Source organism: Rhinoraja longicauda, chromosome 7, assembly GCF_053455715.1.
Source record: "Rhinoraja longicauda isolate Sanriku21f chromosome 7, sRhiLon1.1, whole genome shotgun sequence".
In the NCBI taxonomy this organism is placed as follows: Eukaryota; Metazoa; Chordata; class Chondrichthyes; order Rajiformes; family Arhynchobatidae; genus Rhinoraja; species Rhinoraja longicauda.
In genome coordinates, this window is record NC_135959.1 from 993,018 (window position 1) to 1,015,218 (window position 22,201).

The 22,201-nt window shown below is 47.9% G+C and overlaps 2 protein-coding genes across 3 annotated transcripts in view; both read right to left on the reverse strand.

The window, feature by feature from the left end:
* The window catches only part of stim1a (stromal interaction molecule 1a), a 101,638-nt gene extending 93,140 nt beyond the window's left edge, over nt 1-8,498 (reverse strand). For both annotated transcript variants that reach the window (XM_078401933.1, XM_078401932.1), the window contains exon 1: nt 8,280-8,498. In XM_078401933.1, the coding sequence (XP_078258059.1) occupies nt 8,280-8,370 (91 nt within the window). In that variant the 5' untranslated portion in view covers nt 8,371-8,498. The remainder of the gene's footprint in view (nt 1-8,279) is intronic.
* Nucleotides 8,499-15,833: 7,335 nt separating this feature from the next.
* rrm1 (ribonucleotide reductase M1 polypeptide) overlaps nt 15,834-22,201 on the reverse strand; it is a 94,676-nt gene continuing 88,308 nt past the window's right edge. Inside the window, exons 17-20 of the mRNA XM_078401934.1 lie at nt 21,743-21,878; nt 20,043-20,138; nt 17,710-17,898; nt 15,834-16,709 (exon numbers count right to left, since the gene is read on the reverse strand). Coding sequence (XP_078258060.1) covers nt 16,530-16,709; nt 17,710-17,898; nt 20,043-20,138; nt 21,743-21,878 — 601 coding nt within the window. The 3' untranslated portion in view covers nt 15,834-16,529. The remainder of the gene's footprint in view (nt 16,710-17,709; nt 17,899-20,042; nt 20,139-21,742; nt 21,879-22,201) is intronic.

Genomic DNA, 22,201 nt, shown 5'->3' on the forward strand with positions numbered 1-22,201 from the left:
ATTCGGCCCATCAAGTCTACTCCGCCATTCAATCATGGCTGATCTCTGCCTCCTAATCCCATTTTCTTGCCTTCTCCCCTTAACCCTTGTCACCTGTTCTAATCAAGAATTTGTCTATCTCTGCCTTAAAAATATCCACTGACTTGGCCTCCACAGCTCTCTGTGGCAATGAGTTCCACAGATTAACTACCCTCTGACTAAAGAAGTTCCTCCTCACCTCCTTTCTAAAAAAGCACCCTTTAATTCTGAGGCCCCTGGTTCTAAACTCTCCCTCCAGTGGAAACATCCTCTCCACATCCACTCTATCTATGCCTTTCACTATGCTGTAAGTTTCAATGAGGCCCCCCCTCATCCTTCTAAACTCCAGCGAGTACAGACTCAGTGCTGTCAAGTGCTCATCGTATGCTAACCCACTCATTGGCTTGGTATGAATGTAAATTGTCCCCAGTGTGTGTAGGATAGTGTTAGTGTGCTGGGATCGCTGGTCTGTGCGGACTCGGTGGGCCAGAAGCTCTGTCTCTGCACTGTATCTCTAAACTAAACTAAAGAGGCTTGGATAATCTATACTAAAGCCTGACAAACTTCTCCACAGCTGTGGAATTTAAAAGCAATCAATTACATAAATCCAGAATAAAAGCAATGGCACGCAACAAAAGCTTTTCACTGTACCTCGGTACACGTGACAATAAACTATAAAGCTACAATCAGCCATGCAAACTGTCAGACTTTTGTAAAAATAAACCTTCTTGGTTACAAATGTTCTTCAAGAAAAATTACCGTAAGAATGTAAGAAGGAACTGGAGATGCTGCTTTACACCAAAGATCTACCCAAAATGCTGTAGTAACTCAGCAGGTCAGACAGCATCTCTGGAGAACATGGATAGGTGACGTTTCACAGAATGCTGGAGTAACTCAGCAGGTCAAGCAGCATTTCGAAAGAGAAGGAATGGGTGACGTTTCGTGTGGAGAACCTTCTTCAGACTATGTCAGGGGAGGGGGCGGGACAAAGATAGGATGTAGTCGGAGACAGGAAAGACTAGTGGGAGAACTGGGAAGGGGGAGGGATAGAGAGGGGAAGCAGGGACTATCTGAAGTTAGAGAAGTCAATGTTCATACCGCTGGGGTGTAAGCTGCCCAAGCGAAATATGAGGTGCTGTTCCTCCAATTTGCGCTGGGCCTCACTCTGACAATGGAGGAGACCCAGGACAGAAAGGTCAGATTGGGAATGGGAGGGGGAGTTGAAGTGCTGAGCCATGGGGAGATCAGATTGGTTAAGATGGACTGAGCAGAGGTGTTGAGCGAAACGATCGCCGAGCCTGTGCTTGGTCTCGCCGATGTAGAGAAGTTGACACCTGGAACAGCGTATAGATTTTTTTTTTTAGATTTAGAGATACAGCGCGGAAACAGGCCATTCGGCCCACTGAGACCGCGCCGCCCAGCGATCCCCGCACATTAACACTATCCTACACACATTAGGGACAATTTTTTTACATTTACCCAGTCAATTAACCTACATACCTGTACGTCTTTGGAGTGTGGAAGGAAACCGAAGATTTCGGAGAAACAGTCATGGGTAGTGTGTAACCATTACACACAGGCAATCAGGTTTTGGTTTATTATTGTTACATGTACCAAGGTACAGTGTAAAGCGTCGTAGCTCAGACTGAAGAAGGGTCCCAATCTGGAACACCACCTATTACCTTTCTCCAGACCTGCCTGCCTGACCTGCTGAGTTACCTCTGAGGTGCTGAGGACAGCACCTCATATTTTGCTTGGGTAGTTTACACCCCAGCGGTATGAACAGTGACTTCTCTAACTTTAGATTTTCCCTCTCTATTCTCTCCCCCTTCCCATTTCTCCCACTAGTCTTCCTGTCTCTGACTACATTCTATCTTTGTCCCACCCCCTCCCCTGACATCAGTCTGAAGAAGGGTCTCGACCCGAAACGTCACCCATTCCTTCTCTCCCGAGATGCTGCCTGATCCGCTGAGTTACTCCAGTATTTTGTGATTTTGTGTCTACCTGCTGAGCTACTCCATTGGTACTTTTTGTGTGCATCTTCTGGTGTAAAACCTGCATCTGCAGTTCCTTCCTACAGCTTTGCGTTACATGTCATCCAATCAGATTAGATAATATTCTGCATAAATACTCTGAAGTCAAACTCAAGTCCAATAGGTCAAGTATGGGGCTGAGGATACAGAGCGCAGAATATAGTTCTCAGCATTGTAGCGCATCAGTTTCATAGACTAAGTCCAATGTCCGCAATAGGGTGGAGGTGAATTGGACAGGACCTGTCTTTGCCAAGAGTATCCAGATTTAGGAACAACTTTTCCTCCGGTGAGATCAGACTACTTAAAAATCCTAACATAGAAGCAAAGAAAATAGGTGCAGGAGGAGGCCACTTGGCCCTTCGAGCCAGCATCGCCATTCATTGTGATCATGGCTGATCATCCACAATCAATAACCTGTGCCTGCCTTCTCCTGGTCCTGCCTGGTCCTCTCATAAGTTAGGACATAGCTAATCTTCCAACCTACCTCACTGTGAACCTTGCACTTTTGTTTTGACCTGCACTTCCTCTCTAATTGGTAACATTGCAATGCTAAATCCTGCACTCTGATATTTTTCACTTTGCACTACCTGTCAAGCTTGTGTGGGGCATGGTTGTATTCATGTATGGTATGAATTGGCAGGGTAGCAGGTGAAAGGGTTTTGCACTGTGTCTCTGTACGCATGACAAAGTGAAAGCACCTGTGAGACGGCCTGGTAGATGGAGGAGGGAGGAGGCGCAATTTACCTGAGAATGGAGACTTCAGTGTTCATGTCATTGGGCTGTAAACCACCCAGGTTTTGTTTAGTTTAGAGGTACAGCGTGGAAACAGGCCCTTCGGCCCGAGTCCACGCCGACCAGCAATCCCCGCACACTAACACTATCCTACACACACTGGGGACAATTTACCACATACACCAAGCCAATTAACCTACAAACCTGTAAGTCTTTGGAGTGTGGGAGGGAAAACCCACATGGTCACGGGGAGAACATACAAACTCCGTACAGACAGCGCCCGTAGTCGGGATGGAACCTGGGTCTCCGACGCTGCAACGTCACCCATTCCTTCTATCGCGAGATGCTGCCTGACCCGCTGAGTTACTCCAGCATTTTGTGTCTACCTTCGATTTAAACCCAAATCTGCAGTTTGTTTCCTGTCTACTTGGAAGTTCTCCTCCTCTCTCTGACGAGAGTTCTGCAACATTCTCTCTTGCTGCTACCCCTCTGTGATTCTATATCTCTCGTTTTCGCAGACTGAACGGTCTCGACCCAAAACGTTACCTATTCCTTTTCTCCAGAGATGCTGTCTGACCCGTTGAGTTACTCCAGCTTTTTGTGTCTATCCCTCTAAACATTTCTTGTCCATGTACCTGTCAAAATGTCTTTTAAACACCCTGCAATGCTGCATCATTTCATAAGTTCATCCCGATCCTCTTCCAACTTCATCCACACATCAGTTTACCTGCATGTTGAATTTATTAATTGCCTGCACATTTAAAGTCCCCATGTAGAGACTTCCAAAGGTTGAAACACCTCTGTGACTCCATCCCAAGATTATGAATCCTCCCTCTCATCTTCTCGGCAGAAGAACCATACACCCAGCATCCGTTCCGCCAAGCCCCTTGAGAACTTCTTGTCGGTAGCGCAGCGGTAGAGTTGCTGCTTTACAGCGAATGCAGCGCCGGAGACTCAGGTTCGATCCTGACTACGGGTGCTGCATTGTAAGGAGTTTGTACGTTCTCCCCGTGACCTGCGTGGGTTTTCTCCGAGATCTTCGGTTTCCTCCCACACTCCAAAGACGTACAGGTATGTAGGTTAATTGGCTGGGTAAATGTAAAAATTGTCCCTAGTGGGTGTAGGATAGTGTTAATGTACGGGGATCACTGGGCGGCACGGACTTGGTGGGCCGAAAAGGCCTGTTTCCGGCTGTATGTATATGATATGATATGATAGAACTGAATGTATTTCAGCGAAATATTCAAAATGCCCAGAGCAGAGGAACAAGCGGCCTGAGGAGATCAGGACAAAAAGGCACACTAATGCAGGAGTAGAAGTGGGGAAGAAAATAGACATTGAAGAAGGGTCTCGACCCAAAACGTCACCCATTCCTTCTCTCCAGAGAAGCTGCCTGTCCCACTGAGTTACTCCAGTATTTTGTGTGTATCAAAGGAGTGAGAAATCAGGACAAGAGGTACAATAACACTGACGTAGCAGTGATAGCGAAAATATACATTTCAGAGCTGCGATGGAGAAATTTTAATGATACTAATTGGGAAACTAAGGATCCTCAGCAGAATTGCACGGGGAAGCTGAGAATGAATTCTGCAGAGGGTTAAACCTGGAGTTGTCTGCTGCTGGAGATAAAAGCAGGGTTTACAGGGAACAGAGTAAGAATATAAAATAGCAGAGCTTATGGGAGCAGAAACCACGGTTGGAAAAGCAGGCACAATAGAACAATGCTAAATTGATATGGAGCCTCCCTGAAGCTCGAGAGATTAGTTTGTGCACAGACTGAGCATTCCAAGCCTTGACTTGCAGTGGACTGCAGTGCACAGATCCTTGCACCAAGCAAAGGGTGCAGCAGCTTGCCCGCGCACCATGACAACGGGTGTGCACTGTGGGATGGCTCAGCGACGAGCAGTTCTCTACATGCACACTGCTGCATGCATACTGCTGCATGCACACTGCTGCATGCACTGCAGCCTCCCATCAAACACTCCATTTAAATTCTCCCCACACATCCAGAACCTTCCACAAACATCACCCCCAATCCCGACCATAACATCAGACAGGTTTCACACACAGGGTGGTGCGTCTATGTAACCAACTGCCAGAGGAAGGAGCTGAGACGGGTACAATAACAACACTTAAATACACTTGCAGACAGAAGCAACTGCAGGTGCTGGTTTACTAAATAAGACACAAATTGCTAGAATAACTCAGCAGGTCAGGCAGCATCCATGACCGAAGAACAGTCTCGACCGGAAACGTCACCTATCCATGATCTCCACAGATGCTGCCTGACCCGCTGAGTTACCCCAGCACTCTGTGAAACGTCACCTATCCATGTTCTCCACAGATGCTGCCTGACCCGCTGAGTTACTCAGCACTCTGTGAAACATCGCCTATCCATGTTCTCCACAGATGCTGTTTGACCCACTGAGTTACTCCAGCACTCTGTGAAACATCACCTATCCATGCTCTCCACAGATGCTGCCTGACCTGCTGAATTACTCCAGCACTGTATATCTTTTTTTATTAAATACACCTAGACAGGTAGATGGGTAAAAAAGGTTTAAAGGGATATGGGCCAAACGCAGACAAGTGGAACCAACAAAATAGGTTAGGCAACTTGGTTGGCAAGGTCATGTTAGGCTGAAGGGCCTGCATGACCATGACTCAGGAAGTGCAGGTATTATTGCAGTACCTGACCCCAAACCTATTCCATGCAAACCCAACGCGGACCAACAGTGTCATTCCGTGGCACTGACGTCCTAAATACCAGCCCATACTTGCCCGCTAAAGCACTTATGACAATCTACGTACGGCAAATGACAAACATTTATTTTCATTGAATTCTCAGACTACTTGTAACATTAAGAATACACAGAGACAACAGAACAGCACAGCCTGTGATGAGAGTAATAGAGTTTGCACAGCACAGAAACCATGGCGTCTATGCCAGCCTTCATGTCCATCTGTGCTAATCCCACGCCTGCATCAATTCCATAGCCTTGCGTTGCTCCTTCATGTGCTTGTCTGGTTGCCTCTCAACTGTTGTTACTGCTCCTGCCTCCACCGCCTCCTCTGGCAGCTCATACCCAAGCTGTATCCCAGACAAGCTCTGTGAAATATTGATTAGTCAACAGTATAACAACATACATAAGATCATGGTTGATGTGGTTATGCTTTTTCTTAATTGTTAACTGCATGTTTGTGATGTCATTTGTGAGCGCAGCACCAAGGCACATTCCTTGTATCTGCACATACTGCATAAAATGTATTCATCAATCATAAATCTCACGTCACATGATATATCAAATCATGAAACTGGGGTGATTCACACACACCTTGTCATGGATTAATTTAAAGGAAAAGGAATGGATCCAAGTCTGACGAAGGGTCTTGTCCCAATCATCACCTATTCCTTTTTTCCAGAGATGCTGCCTGACCTGCTGAGTTACTCCAGCATTTTATATCTATCTTCTGGGGACAGTACTTGTGTTTTACTGCCCTACCCCAATGTTATGCCTATTCTGACCCTTCCCCTTCATACTGAAAACCAAAGTACAACACTATCCCAACTACATAATCACCCTCAGCCTGGGCATTGCCCTATCCCAGGTATATTCGCACCCTAACCTGAACATGCATAACATTTAACCAGTAGGAAGGAACTGCAGATCCTGGTTTAAACCGAAGATAGACACAAAAAAGCTGGAGTAACTCATTGGGACAGGCAGCATCTCTAAAGAGAAGGAATGGGTGATGTTTCGGGTCGAGACCCCTCTGAAGAATGGTCTCCATCTGAAGCGTCACCCATTCCTTCTCTCCAGAGATGGTGCCTGTCCTGCTTAGTTACTCCAGTTTTTTGTGTGTATCTTCACATTAAACCAGTATGCAGCCTTAACATATAAACACAGCACCCTCACTGTCAATACCCATCCAGACAGAGATGCTGCCTGCCCCGCTGAGTTACTCCTAGCAATTTGTGTATTATATTCGGTGTAAACCTGCATCTGCAGTTCCTTCCTACCCTTCCAGACACGGGCCAATGTGCCGCACTTGGTACCTGGTTGGTAAATGTGTAGGAAGGAACTGCAGATGCTGGTTTAAACCGAAGATAGCCACAAAAAGCTGGAGTAACTCAGCATGGACAGACAGCATCTGTGGAGAGAAGGAATGAGGGACGATTTGTGCTGAATTACCTGGTTGGTAAATAGCCAGGCTGAGCCCGAGTTTAATACCGAGCCCAGGTAACTAGCGGTCTGTGATTCACTCCTACTCCAGCCCAGCGTGTAGACCCAGACTGAGCCCAAGTCAAAACCCTCAGTCTGAAGGAGGGTCTGGACCCAAAACCTCACCCATTGTTTTTTTTTTCCTTCACAGATGCTGCCTGTCCCGCTGAGTTACTCTTCCAGCATTTTGTGTTTGTCTGATTAATAATACCCAGCCTGGTCCAGCCCGCAGACCCAAACGTGTAGGAAAGAAAACTGCAGATGCTGGTTTAAATCGCAGGTAAGACAAAAAAAAATGCTGGAGTAACTCAGCGGGGACAGGCAGCATCTCTGGAGAACATGGATAGGTGACGTTTCGGGCCAAGACCCTTCTTCAGATCTACTCCAGCCTGCCGTGTAGACCCAGACTGAGCCCAAGTCAAGACCCTTAGTCTGAAGAAGGGTCTGGACCTGAAATCTTACCCATTCCTTTTTTTTCTCCACAGATGCTGCCTGTCCCGCTGAGTTACTACAGCATTTTGTGTCGACCTTCAATTTAAACCAGCATTTGCAGTTTTCTTTCCTATTTTCGACTCATTTTGCGTCTGTCTACCCAATTTAAACCAGCATTTACAGTTTTCTGTCCTATTCTCCACTCATTTTGTGTCTGTCTACCTTCGATTTAAACCGGCACCTGCAGTTTTCTTTCCTATTCTTTGACTCATTTTGTGTCTACCTGCAATTTAAACCAACATTTGCAGTTTTCTTTCCTATTTTCGACTAATTTTGTGTCTGTCTACCCGATTTAAACCAACATTTGCAGTTTTCTTTCCTATTTTCCACCAATTTGGGTCTGTCTATCTTCGATTTCAACCGGCACCTGCAGTTTTGTTTAAGAAAATAACTGCAGATGCTGGTACAAATCGAAGGTATTTATTCACAAAATGCTTTGAGGAGAAATCGCAGGTTTTCTTTCCTATTCTCCACTCATTTTGTGTCTGCCGCAGATACAACCCCCCCCCCCCCCCCCATTCCAGCGGGGGGTCAGCCCGGGGGGGGGGGGGGGGAGAATTAGCCAGGCAGGTGGACATTGACCCCCCCCCCCCCCCCCCATTCCAGCGGGGGGTCAGCCCGGGGGGGGGGGGGGGGAGAGAATTAGCCAGGCAGGTGGACATTGACCCCCCCCTCCCCACTCCACTCCCCTCCCCGGCCGCCTCCGGCCTAACCCCGGGCCCGGCTGGACCTGAAGCCTCGGCCTCTCAGGCCTTGACCCCTCCGCCCGCCATCCCCTCACCTGCCACGGCCGCCTCCTCCAACGTGGCCCCGCTCCACCTGAGCAGCGTGGCGCACAGCAGCCAGGCCAGCAGCGCGGCGCCGGCCTCCATGGCGAGTCCGGAGGGTCGGGCGCTCCCTCACACACACACTCTCTCTCTCTCAGGCCGCGGCGGCGCTCCCTCACACTGTCCGCTCTACTCCGTCCGCTCCGTCTCCCAGCCCGCGCACGCGCGCTCCCGCCCTCCGCACCAGCGCGCCTGCGCGAGGGTCGGCGCCGCCATATTTGATGCTGGCGGGAACCAGCGCCAGCACAGTGGGATGGGGGGCAATGTGCCCCCCCCACACTTGCACACTTCTGAAGGGTCTCGACCCGAAACGTCACCTATCCATGTTCTCCACAGATGCTGCCTGACCCGCTGAGTTACTCCAGCATTTTGTTTCTACCTTCGATTTAAACCTGCATCTGCAGTGTTCTTTCCTACGCATCTGAAGAAGGGTCCCGTTGGTGTCTAATAGGTGCAAGAGTAGGCCATTCGGCCCTTCGAGCCAGCACCACCATCTTGTAGTCATCACCTCCAAAGAGGCCACCAGGGACCTCTTTATTAGTGGATGCATTAGTGATAATTTTTCAAGACTCTTTAGATTCTGGAGTAGTTCCTGAGGAAATTGGATAGGTATATGGATAGGAGGGGATTGGAGGGTTATGGTCTGAGTGCAGGTAGATGAGACTAGGTCAGGGAGAATGGTCGGCGTGGACTGGTAGGGCCGGACAGGCCTGTTTCCATGCTGTAGTTGTTATATGTTATATGTTATATATATGATTGGAGGGTAGCTAATGTAACCCCACTTTTTAAAAAGGGAGGGAGAGAGAAAACGGGGAATTATAGACCAGTTAGCCTAATGTCGGTAGTGGGGAAAATGCTAGAGTCAGTTATTAAAGATGTGATAGCATCACATTTGGAAAGTGGTGAAATCATCGGACAAAGTCAGCATGGATTTACCAAAGGCAAATCATGCCTGACGAATCTTATAGAATTTTTCGAGGATGTAACTAGTAGAGTGGATAAGGGAGAACCAGTTGATGTGTTATATCTGGACTTTCAGAAGGCCTTCGACAAGGTCCCACATAGGAGATTGGGGTACAAACTTAAAGCACACGGTATTGGGGGTTCAGTGTTGAGGTGGATAGAGAATTGGTTGGCGGACAGGAAGCAAAGAGTAGGAATAAACGGGTCCTTTTCGGAATGGCAGGCAGTGACTAGTGGGGTAAAGCAAGGCTCAGTGCTGGGACCCGTTATTTACAATATATATTAATGATTTGGACGAGGGAATTGAATGCAATATCTCTAAGTTTGCGGATGACACGAAGCTGGGTGGCAGTGTTAGCTGTGAGGAGGATGCTAAGAGGCTGCAGAGTGACTTGGATAGATTAGGAGAGTGGGCAAATGCATGGCAGATGCAATATAATGTGGATAAATGTGAGGTTATCCACTTTGGCGGCAAGAACAGGAGAGCAGAGTATTACCTGAATGGTGAACGATTAGGAAAAGGGGAGATGCAACGTGACCTGGGTGTCATGGTGCACCAGTCATTGAAAGCAAGCGTGCAGGTGCAGCAGGCAGTGAAGAAAGCGAATGGTATGTTGGCATTCATAGCAAGAGGATTTGAGTATAGGAGCAGGGAGGTTCTGCTGCAGTTGTACAGGGCCTTGGTGAGACCACACCTGGAGTATTGTGCACAGTTTTGGTCTCCTAACCTGAGGAAAGACATTCTAGCCTTAGAGGGAGTACAGAGAAGGTTCACCAGATTGATTCCTGGGATGGCAGGACTTTCATATGAAGAAAGACTGGATAGACTAGGCTTATACTCCCTGGAATTTAGAAGACTGAGGGGGGATCTTATTGAAACATATAAAATTCTTAAGGGATTGGAGGCTAGATGCGGGAAGATTGTTCCCGATGTTGGGGAAGTCCAGAACCAGGGGTCACAGCTTAAGGATAAGGGGGAAGTCTTTTAGGACCGAGATGAGAAGACATTTCTTCACACAGAGAGTGGTGAGTCTGTGGAATTCTCTGCCACAGAAGGTAGTTGAGGCCAGTTCATTGGCTATATTTAAGAGGGAGTTAGATGTGGCCCTTGTGGCTATAGGGATCAGGGGGTATGGAGAGAAGGCAGGTACAGGTTACTGAGCTGGATGATCAGCCATGATCATATTGAATGGCGGTGCAGGCTCGAATGGCCTACTCCTGCACCTATTTTCTATGTTTCTACACTGGAACTTGGCGAGAGTGGGTCTGGTCTAGTGGGGGCTTTGTCTGTGGACCTAGATGGAGGTCTTGAAGGTTGCGTAGGTTGGTGGGCATGTCAACAGAGGATTATGGGAGGGCATTTCAGAGGGAAATTGCTTCAGGGACAAAAGACTGGTTGTAGGGAGTAGATGTGTGTTGTTAAACTAGAAGCTGCTTGTTGTGGCTTCCTCTGGATCTTGTTATTGTCCCGTCTGATGGAGGATCTCGACCCAAAACATCACCCATTCCTTCTCTCCAGAGATGCTGCCTGCCCCACTGAGTTACTCCAGCGTTCCGTGTTGCTGTATCTACTTGAACATTGACAGTGAGATGATCATGAATTCTAAGAGTCATACAGCACAGAAACAGGCCCTTCAGTCCAACTCCATGCCAACCAAGAGACCTGTCTAAAGATAAACATAAAATGCTGGAGTGACTCAGGTCAGGCAGCATCTCTGGAGAAAATTGTGTCCATTTTTTTCAAAGATGCTGCCTGACCTGCTCAGTTACTCCAGCATTTTGCATCCATCTTTGGTACAGACCAGATTCTGCAGTTCCTTGTTATTATATATCCCATCTGAGCTAGTTCCATGTGCCTGCATTTGGTCCATATCACTTAAAACCTTTCCTATATATGTACCTGTCCAAATGTATTTTAAATGTTATTGCCCCTGCATCAACTACCTCCTCTGCCAGCCCATTCCATGAGTGAAAACCTCGTGGCTCAGGTTTCTGGTTCTCCAAGGAATAAAGCCCTAGCTTGCCCAACCTCTGGGGCACGGTAGCGCAGCGGTAGAGTTGCTGCTTTACAGCGAATGCAGCGCCGGAGACTCAGGTTCGATCCTGACTACGGGTGCTGCACTAAGGAGTTTGTACGTTCTCCCCGTGACCTGCGTGGGTTTTCTCCGAGATCTTCGGTTTCCTCCCACTCCAAAGACGTACAGGTATGTAGGTTAATTGGCTGGGTAAATGTAAAAATTGTCCCTAGTGGGTGTAGGATAGTGTTAATGTACAGGGATCACTGGGCGGCACGGACTTGGTGGGCCGAAAAGGCCTGTTTCCGGCTGTATATATATATATATATATATGTATATATATATATATATATATGTATATATATATGATAATTCCTTGCAGTCTTGGGCAGAGCGGTTGACAAAGCAAACTGTGATGCATCCTAATCGGATGTGTAGAAACTATTCCAACAACTGTTACCAGTTAAAAAGCATCCTGTCAAGTTGCACCATAGCTTGGTTTGCCAACTACTCTGCTTTAAAAAAAAAAAGAAGTAGTCATAAAGCATGGAAATAGGCCCTTCGGCCCAACTTGCCTGCACCGATCAAATTGCAGAGGGCTGTGGATGTACAATAACATTTATAGAAATGTATGAAATTATAAAAGGACTAGACAAGCTCGATGCAGGAAAAATGTTCCCAATGTTGGGGGAGTCCAGAACCAGGGGCCAGTCTAAGAGTAAAGGGGAGACCAGTTAAAACTGAGGTGAGGAAAAACTTTTTCACCCAGAGAGTTGTGAATTTGGGGAATTCTCTGCCACAGAAGCCAGTGGAGGCCAATTCACTGGATGAATTTAAAAGAGAGTTAGATAGAGCTCTCAGGGCTAGTGGAATCAAGGGATATGGGGAGAAGGCAGGCACGGGTTACTGATTATGGATGATCAGCCATGATCACAATGAATGGCGGTGCTGGCTTGAAGGGCCAAATGGTCTCCTCCTGCACCTAATTTCTATGTGGCCCAGTCCACCTCAGGCCAGACTCCCCTTTATTAACTCCATTACACTTCATGCTGCTTCAGGAGAGCAGCCAACATAATCACAGGTGAAACAAAGTACTGGTGAAGAGTCAGCATTTTGGGTCAGAACCTTTCTCCAGACTGGTGGAGATGCAAGCTGGAAGAGGGTGAGGGCATGACTAAGCCAAGCAGATCATTGAGTCATAGAGTGATACAGTGTGGTAACAGGCCCTTTGGCCCAACTAGCTCACACCGGCCAACAATGTCCCATCTACGATAGTCCCACAGATGGATAACCTGTCTTATCCATGTACATGGATCCAAATGATGAGAGAATGCTGATGAGGGGGGATTCGATTGGGAAATGGGTAGACAAAGGTTAAAGGAGATGAGGAAGGAAGAATGGAGTCTGGTCTGTGATTGTCTGGGCTGCATCCACAGGTCATAGTCAGAGTGATAGTGTGGAAACAGGCCCTTCAGCCCAACTAGCCCACACCGGCCAACAATGTCCCAGCTACCCTAGTCCCACTTGCCTGCGCTTGGTCCATAACCCTCCAAACCTGTCCTATCCATGCACCCATCCAACTGTATCTTAAACAATGGGATAGTCCCAGCCTCAACTACCTCCTCTGGCAGTTTGTTCCATACACCCACCGCCCTGTGTGAAAACGTTGCCCCTCGGATTCCTATTAAATCTTTTCCCCTTCATCTTGAACCTATGTCCTCTGGTCTTCGATTCTCTTACTCTGGCTTACAGACTGCATCTATAGCTCTGCGATTTCTTGCAGTCTTAGGCAGAGCTGTTGCCAAACCAATCTGTGATGCATTCAGATAGGATGCTTTCTACAGTACATCTGTAGAAATTTGTACGTCATTGGAAACATGCCAAACTTCCTTAGTCTTCCAAGTATTGAGGCTCTGAACAGCGTGTGGTACAGGAACATGCAAGTATGGAGGCTCCGAACAGCGTGTGGGTCAGGAACATGCAAGTATTGTGGCTCTGAGCAGTGTGTGGGCCAGGAACATGCAAGTAGGATCATGCAAACACTGAGAATACAGGGAATGCAGTGGATGTAAGGAAATCAGGGGAGCAAAACCAGCATGATAGCTTTGGGAGAGATTTAAAAAATATATATTGTCATACGTCATGGAAATAGGCCCTTTGGCCTAACTTGCCCACACATGTCCCAGGTACACTAGTCCCACCTGCCTGCGTTTGGCCCATATCCCTCCAAACATCCTTTCCATGTAACCGTCTAAATGTCTCTTAAATGTTGGGATCGTCTCTGCCTCAACTGCCTCTGGCAGCTTCACCCTTTGTGTTAAATGGTTGCGTCTCAGATTTCTATTAAATCTTTTCCTCTTCACTTTCAGCACATGTTATGTAAAATGCCTCTCAAATACCACAATGATTTCTATGTGAGGAGCCTCGGGAGATGGGTGAGGTCCTCAATGAATATTTAAATGGCTTCCGCCAGGCTACAGCCATCCTGTTAACATGATGCAGAGTCAACTATTGGTGGAGTGATACAGGGAGGCTGCCAAGACGTTGTAAGTTCCCGAACTCCACAAATACACAATGAGGAAGTAAAACCAAGCAAGGGCATGCCCTTCCATGCTTGCATGTAGCTGTTTGTACATGTCCATCAGAGGCGAAGCTGTGCGGTATCTATATCTTTCTACTAAAACTCTTGTTTATTTGTTTGTTCCTGAACTACAGCCAAAACGGTACTTGATAGCAACAATTTTAGGCCCACTTTACTCACCGTCGTCCCTTTGGTGCTAATGGAAGTTTCATTGATATCGGTTATTTTAAAAGTTATTCACATTTTAAAGTTTAAATCTATCTCCGAGGGTGGGCTCTCATATTGTATATTCGTGCGTATATGTATCGCATTTGTACGTGCCCGAAATACAGCCAAAACGGTACAAGATAGTGCAACAATTTTAGGCCCACCCTACTCACCATTCCCCTGCGGTCTCGATTGATTAAGTTTTGTTACATTTTGGAGGGCATCTACAACACACGATGCCTCAGAAAAGCCACCAGCATTCACAAAGACTCTTCACACCCCTGCAATAGTCTGTTCAAACTTCTACCATCGGGCAGACGCTACAAGGCCTTCTACGCCCGCACCGCCAGACTCAGGAACAGCTTCATCCCCAGGGCCATAGCTGCCATGAACCGGTCCTGCTGAGCCGGATGGTCACATCGCAGTGAACCGGCACAGATCTACTTGCACTTTATTCTGTTTTAAAACTGTTTCTAATTTGTTTCATTGGGTTGTTTAAATTAATACTGATTAGCTAATTAATTTATTGCATCGTATGGGAGGCGCATTCCCAATCTCGTTGTACCCCTGTACAATGACAATAAAGATATATTGTATATTGTATTGTATTGTAAAAACAATGAACTTAATAAACTTTAATAAATGCGCTCCCCGCCACGCTGGGAGGACCGGTGCCCGTCCCAGCGTGCCTGTCGTTCCTCCCGTGATGCAGCGCCGGGGCAGTGTCAAACAAGATGAACCAAATCTCTCCTGCAGGAGCCGCCGAACTGTCGCCACAGGAGAGGCCTACATGGAGGGTTGCCAGGCCCGCAGAGAGGCCTACCCAGAGGGTTGCCAGGCCTGCAGGAGAGGCCTACACGGAGGGTTGCCAGGCCGCAGGAGATGCCTACACGGAGGGTTGCTGCTCCCCAGGAGAGGCCTACACGGAGGGTTGCCAGGCCCGCAGGAGAGGCCTACACGGAGGGTTGCCAGGCCGCAGGAGAGGCCTACATGGAGGGTTGCCGCTCCCGCAGGAGAGGTTTTCACCCAGTGGGTCTACACCATCTAGTATTTATATAGATAACTATGCAAACTAGTCACATAATCAGAGAGTAAAGAAACGTGTACATGCACGGTTATTACCGAGGATGCGTTTACAGTATCAGATGGGATGAGAACCTTGAGCATTGATGGATGGCCTGTCCTTTAGTGAGGAAAGTTGAACACACCTTGTTCCAAAGGGCGGGCACATTGGCACAGCGCTTCCAACACCAGAGGCGGGTTCCATCCCGACTACGGGTGCTGTCTGCACGGTGTTTGTACATTCTCCCCGTGACCGTGTGGGCTTTCTCCGAGATCTTCTGTTTCCTCCCACAGTCCAAAGACATGCAGGTTTGTAGGTTAATTGGCTTGGTATAAATGTAAATTGTCCCTCGTGCATGTAGGATGGTGTTAATGTGCAGGGATTGCTGGTCGGTGCAGACTCGTTGGGCCGATAGGCCTGTTTCCACGCTACATCTCTGAACTATGGCACCATTGCCCATCTTTCTCTGCTGCATTGGTGACTGAATCAGGACTCCCTGTTTTCAAGAGGGAGTTAAATTTAGCTCTAAGGGCCAAAGGAATCAAGGGTTTTGAAGAAAAAGCAGGAACGGGGTACTGATTTTGGATGATCAGCCATGATCATATTGAATGGCCTCCTCCTGCACCTGTTGTCTATGAATCAAGCCAACATTCCGGAAAAGAGAAAACAATGTTCTTCAGAAATGTTTAATCAGTATCAATGGTTAATACTTTTGAGCAAAGAATAAACACTGTAAGGTACAAGATAGATTCTTGGTCAGTATGGGTGTCAGAGCATATGGGGAGAAGAGAGAAAAATACATTAGTCATGATTGAATGGCAGTGAACGATGGCAGTGAATGATGGCAGTGTACGATGGCAGTGTACGATGGCAGTGAATGATGGCAGTGTACGATGGCAGTGTACGATGGCAGTGAATGATGGCAGTGTACGATGGCAGTGTACGATGGCAGTGAATGATGGCAGTGTACGATGGCAGTGTACGATGGCAGTGAATGATGGCAGTGTACGATGGCACCAGATATTGCAGCCATCTAATGAGGATGCTGATAAAACCACACCAACAGCAGGAGCGTGCGAGCAAGCGAGCTGGCATCACTCCAGCTACTGCAAGTCATCCCACCCAAAATACAAGCCCAGCTCCCGAGGGCACTGTCAGTTGGAATAGAGACATCTCCCGTGAGGCATGAAAAGGTGAGGGAGGACAAGCAGCTCAATGTGAGCCCATTACTACATTTTGTTGAGTGGAGTATGTTCATTTATTGGTGTGGATCTGGAGAAGAGCAGGGTGTCCTAGTCTGTGTCTTGCAGTGACGCTGTCTATGAGTCCTACCTCAGGATTAGACGAGAGGAGGATACTGGCGAGTGCTCCCGGTCTAGGAGCCACACATCAGGCAGTCGGCCCGGTTCTCCAGCGAGCACACCATGGCCGCCTTGTTCTTTTCCTTCTCCGCGGCAACGGCCGAGGTTTCCCGCAGCTTCTCCTTGTTCAGTGTGAACTGGATCGGATTGGCTGCAGGTCTGGTCCTCAGGTAATACATGCCAGTCTTCAGCCCCTGCAGAGGCAAGCAAAGTGATCAGCACTGCACACAGACTCTCAGCACCCAAGAGTCAAGCAAAGTGATCAGCACTGCGCACAGACTCTCAGCACCCAAGAGTCAAGTCAAGAGTTTTTTTATTATCAGAGTTTAGAAGGATGAGGGGATCTTATAGAGACGTATAAAATTATAATAAAGTGGAGGCCATTTAAAACTGAGGTGAGAAAAAACCTTTTCACCCAGAGAGTTGTGAATTTGTGGAATTCTCTGCCACAGACGGCAGTGGAGGTCAAATCACTGGATGGATTTAGGAAAGAGTTAGATAGAGCTCTAGGGGCTAGTGGAATCAAGGGATATGGGGAGAAGGCAGGCACGGGTCATTGATTGGGGACGATCAGCCATGATCACAATGAATGGCGGTGCTGGCTCGAAGGGCCAAATGGCCTCCTCCTGCACCTATTTTCTATGTTCTATGATTTCTATGGATGCAATCGGTTGGTAAGAGTTCAGCAGTGTGATGCGTACAAGATCGTGAGGGGCATAGATAAAGTGAACGCTTAGTCTTTTTCCCAGGATAGAGAATTCTAAAACTAGAGGGTACAGATTTAATATAAGAGGGGAGAGATTTAAGTGGAACATCAGGGGAAGCTTTTCCCCTCAGAAGGTAGTCCATATCTGGAACGAAATGGCAGAGAAAGTTGTAGAAACAGATACAATAACAGCGTTCAGAGTGTTTTAGACAGGAAGTGTTTGCTGGGATTGGGCCAAATGCAGGCAAATGGGACTCAGCCAGTAGGTCAACATGGCCTGCATGGACTGAAGGTTATGCGATAGGAGCAGAATTAGGCCATTCGGCCCATCAAGTCTACTCAGCCATTCAATCATGGCTGATCTATATCTCTTTCCTAACCCCATTCTCCTGCCTTCTCCCAATAACCCGACACCCGTACCAATCAAGGAGGGCCCGTTTCCGTGCTGTACAGCTGACTATGGGACTGATCCCAGCCGTAACACTCACCTGCTTCCACCCGTAGAAGTGCATGCTGGTCAGCTTGGCGTAATTGGGTTCGGCCACATGGATGTTGAGTGACTGGCTCTGGTCAATGTAGGCCCCACGGTCTGCACCCATCTTGATGATAGTCTTTTGTGATATCTCCCAGATAGTCTTGTACAGAGACTTCAGGTCACATGGGACCCCGTCAATACTCTGCCAAAAAGAAATGTTTGCAATACCCAGAAACATCGACTTACAAGCACAAGAACACAGTTCATCCCTCTCTTGAAAGAACTAACCTTTCTGCAAGTTCCTCTACTCCTAAAGTCCCTTCAGGGTACACCTACAAGCTAAATGGAATTTTCCAAGGGGCTTCCCAGTGTAAACATAGGAATCCAATCTTCTGGTTGCACGGTGGTGCAGCAGTACAGTTGCTCTCTTACAGTACCAGAAACCCGGGATCAATAGACAATAGGTGCAGGAGGAGGCCATTCAGCCCTTCGAGCCAGCACCGCCATTCAATGCGATCATGGCTGATCACTCTCAATCAGTACCCCGTTCTTGCCTTCTCCCCATACTCCCTCACTCCGCTATCCTTAAGGATCGATCCTGACTGCGGGTGCTGTCTGTACGATGTTTGTACGTTCTCCCCGTGACCAAGTGGGTTTTTGCCGGGTGATCCGCTTTCCTCCCACACTCCAAAGATATACAGGTTTGTAGGTGAATTGGCTTTGGTAAATTGTCCCTAGTGTGTAGGTTCGTGCTGGTGTACAGGGTGATCGCGGCTGCCATGGACTCAATGAGCCGAAGGTTTGTTTCCACGCTGGAAAGACTGGGCTTGTATTCACTGGAATTTAGAGGGAATCTTATGGAGATGTTTAAAGGACTTAGAAAAGGACTGGAAAAGCTAGATGCAGGAAAAATGTTCCCAATGTCGGGGTAGTCCAGAACCAGTGGACAGTCCAAGAATAAAGGGGGAGGGGGCATTTGAAACTGAGGTGATAAGAAACGTTTTCACCCAGAGTTGTGAATGTGGAATTCTCTGCCACAGAAGGCAGTGGAGGCCAATTCCCTGGATGAATTTAAAAGAGTTAGATAGAGCTCTAGGGGCTAGCGGAATCAAGGGATATGGGAAGAAGGCAGGCACAGGTTACTGATTGTAGATGATCGGCCATGATCACAATGAATGGCAGTGCTAGCCCAAAGGGCCAAATGGCCTCCTCCTATACCTATTTTCTATGTTTCTCAAGTCTAGGCAGAACAATTGATATCTGGTCCACAGCAGAGGAGATAGAGGATCAGATACAGACACATTTAGGCAGACACTTCAATAGGCAAGGCAGAGAAAGATATGAACAATATGCAGGCATACGTGATTCGTGTAGATTCCTATCAAATCTTTTCCCCTTCACCTTAAACCTATGCCCTCTGATCCTCGATTCACCTACTCTGGGCAAGAGACTGTGCATCTACCCCATCTATTCCTCTCATTATTTTGTAGAAACATAAAAAGTAGGTGCAGGAGTAGGTCATTCGGCTCTTCGAGCCAGCACCACCATTCAAAACGATTGTGGCTGATCAACCAGAATCAGTACCCCATTTCTGCTTTCTCCCCATATTCCTTGAACAGTTCTGGAGGGTAGCCAATATAACCTCACTTTTTAAGAAAGGAAGGCGAGCGAAAACAGGAAATTATAGACCTATTAGCCTTACATCGGTAGTGGGGAAGATGCTGGAGTCGTTTATTAAATGTTATAGCAGCGCACTTGCAAAGCAGTGATGGAATCAGTCAAGTTCAGCATGGATTTATGAAGGGGAAATCATGCTCGACTAATCTTTTGGATTTTTTTTGCGGACCTTATAGAAACATGTAGAATTCTTAAAGGATTGGACAGGGTAGATTCAGGAAAATGTTCCCCATGTTGGGGGGAGTCCAGAACCAGGGGTCACAGTTTAAGAATAAGGGGCAGGCCATTTAGGACTGAGATGAGGAAAAACTTTTTCACCCAGAGAGTTGTGAATATGTGGAATTCTCTGCCACAGAAGGCAATGGAGGCCAATTCACTGGATGTTTTAAAGGGAGAGTTAGATTTAGCTCTTAGGGCTAAGGGAATCAACGGGGAGAAAGCAGGAACAGGGTACTGATTTTGGACGATCAGCCATGATCATATTGAATGGCGGTGCTGGCTCGAAGGGCTGAATGGCCTTCTCCTGCACCTACTTTCTATGTTTCTATGATTATACACCTCTATAAGATCACCCCTCACCCTCCTGCGCTCCAATCTAATCAGCTGTGATCTATTAATGGGTCAGCTCCAGGGACCCATTTCTCCCCCACACTTGGGCACACTGGCTACCTGGATCGATCCGTTCTGGGCGATGATCTGGTTCTTCATGTCCTGGTTCCACAGCCCACGCTCCGTAAGGTCCTTCAGTAAGTGCGGGTTCACGATCTGCAAGATCACACACAGCATTACAAGCTGCCCTATCCCTGCGATACTGTAGCACAGGTGCAGTGACAAACCGCACCGCCCCAGTCCCAGACCTCCACCATGAGAAAACGGGGCTTCCCCTCCTCCATTATAGATGAGGCACACACTAGGGTCTCTTCTACATCCCGCAGCTCCGCTCTTGTTCCCCATCCCCCCACTCGCAACAAGGACAGAATCCCCCTCGTTCTCACCTTCCACCCCACCAGCCAGCGGATCCAACATATCATCCACCAACATTTCCGTCACCTACAACGGGACACCAAAACTGGCCATACCTTCCCATCCCCTCCCCTTTCTGCGTTCCGCAGAGACCGTTCCCTCCGTAACTCCCTGGTCCACTCGTCCCTTCCTACCCAAACCACCCCAACCCCGGGCACTTTCCCCTGCAACCGCACGAGATGCAACACCTGTCCCTTTACCTCCCCCTCAACTCCATCCAAGGACCCAAACAGTCTTTCCAGGTGAGACAGAGGCACCTCCTCCAACGTCATCTATTGCATCCGCTGCTCTAGATGCCAACTTATTTACATCGGCGAAACCAAGTGCAGGCTCGGCGATCGCTTCGCTGAACACCTGCGCTCGGTCCGCATTAACCGAATTGATCTCCCGGTGGCCGAGCACTTCAACTCCCCCTCCCATTCCAAGTCTGACCTTTCTGTCATGGGCCTCCTCCAGTGCCATAGTGAGGCCCACCGGAAATTGGAGGAACAGCACCTCATATTTCGCCTGGGCAGTTTGCAGCCCAGTGGTATGAACATCGACTTCACGAACTTTAGATAGTTCCTCTGTCCCTCTCTTCCCCTCTTCCTTCCCAGATCTCCCTCTATCTTCCTGTCTCCACCTATATCCTTCCTTTGTCCCGCCCCCCTGACATCAGTCTGAAGAAGGGTCTCAACCCGAAACGTCACCCATTCCTTCTTTCCCAAGATGCTGCCTGACCTGCTGAGTTACTCCAGCATTTTGTGAAAAAATGAGCTGTGGACCGTCGGCCAGGTACCAGTCTCACTCCCACCGTGGTAGTCACAGAATTTAAAAGTCAAGAAATTAAGTAAATCAGGAAATAAGCTACTAACAGCAACCAGGAATCTTAAACACTCACTGGTTCACGTACACTCCTGAGAGAGAGCACCCTTCCCCCTCTAAACTGAAAAGGCCACAGTTTAAGAATAAGGGGTAGGCCATTTAGAACAGAGATGAGAAAAACTTTTTCAGTCAGAGTTGTGAATCTGTGGAATTCTCTGCCTCAGAAGGCAGTGGAGGCCAATTCTCTGAATACATTCAAGAGAGAGCTAGATAGAGCTCTTAAGGATAGCGGAGTCAGGGGGTATGGGGAGAAGGCAGGAACGGGGTACTGATTGAGAATGATCAGCCATGATCACATTGAATGGCGGTGCTGGCTCGAAGGGCCGAATGGCCTACTCCTGCACCTATTGTCTATTGTCTAAAGTCCTGTAGTAGACACAAAATGCCGGAGTAACTCAGCGGGTCAGGCAGCATCTCTGGAGAGAAGGGGTGGGTGACCGATCTACCGTTCCCTTTTGCATTCCGCATGACAGAACACAGACCTGGAACTCCCCGGACAACACCCGCCTCGTGTAGATGTTGCTGGTGTAGGGTTCAATGGACTCATTATTACCCAGGATCTGGGCAGTGGAGGCAGTTGGCATAGGGGCAATCAGGAGGCTGTTTCTAACTCCGTACCTAAGAGGGTTCAAGTGTAGAAAAACAGGTCAGTGTGTTTATGAAGAACTCTCAGGTCCAACTACAGGGGCTCCTCAACTTACAATGGGGTTACATTCCGATAAACCCATCGTAAACCGAAAATATCGTACGTGGAAATTATTTAATACACTTGATCACATAGCCGGAAGCGAGCTGCAGGTCACTGCCGTTGCCCAGCGTTTGACCCATTGTCAAGTCAAAATATCGCCAGTCGAAGCATCGTTAGTTAGGGAGCATCTGTAGTTAAGACAACTTACAAACAGAGGTTCACCTGCACCTCCTCGAACCTCATCTGTTGTAAC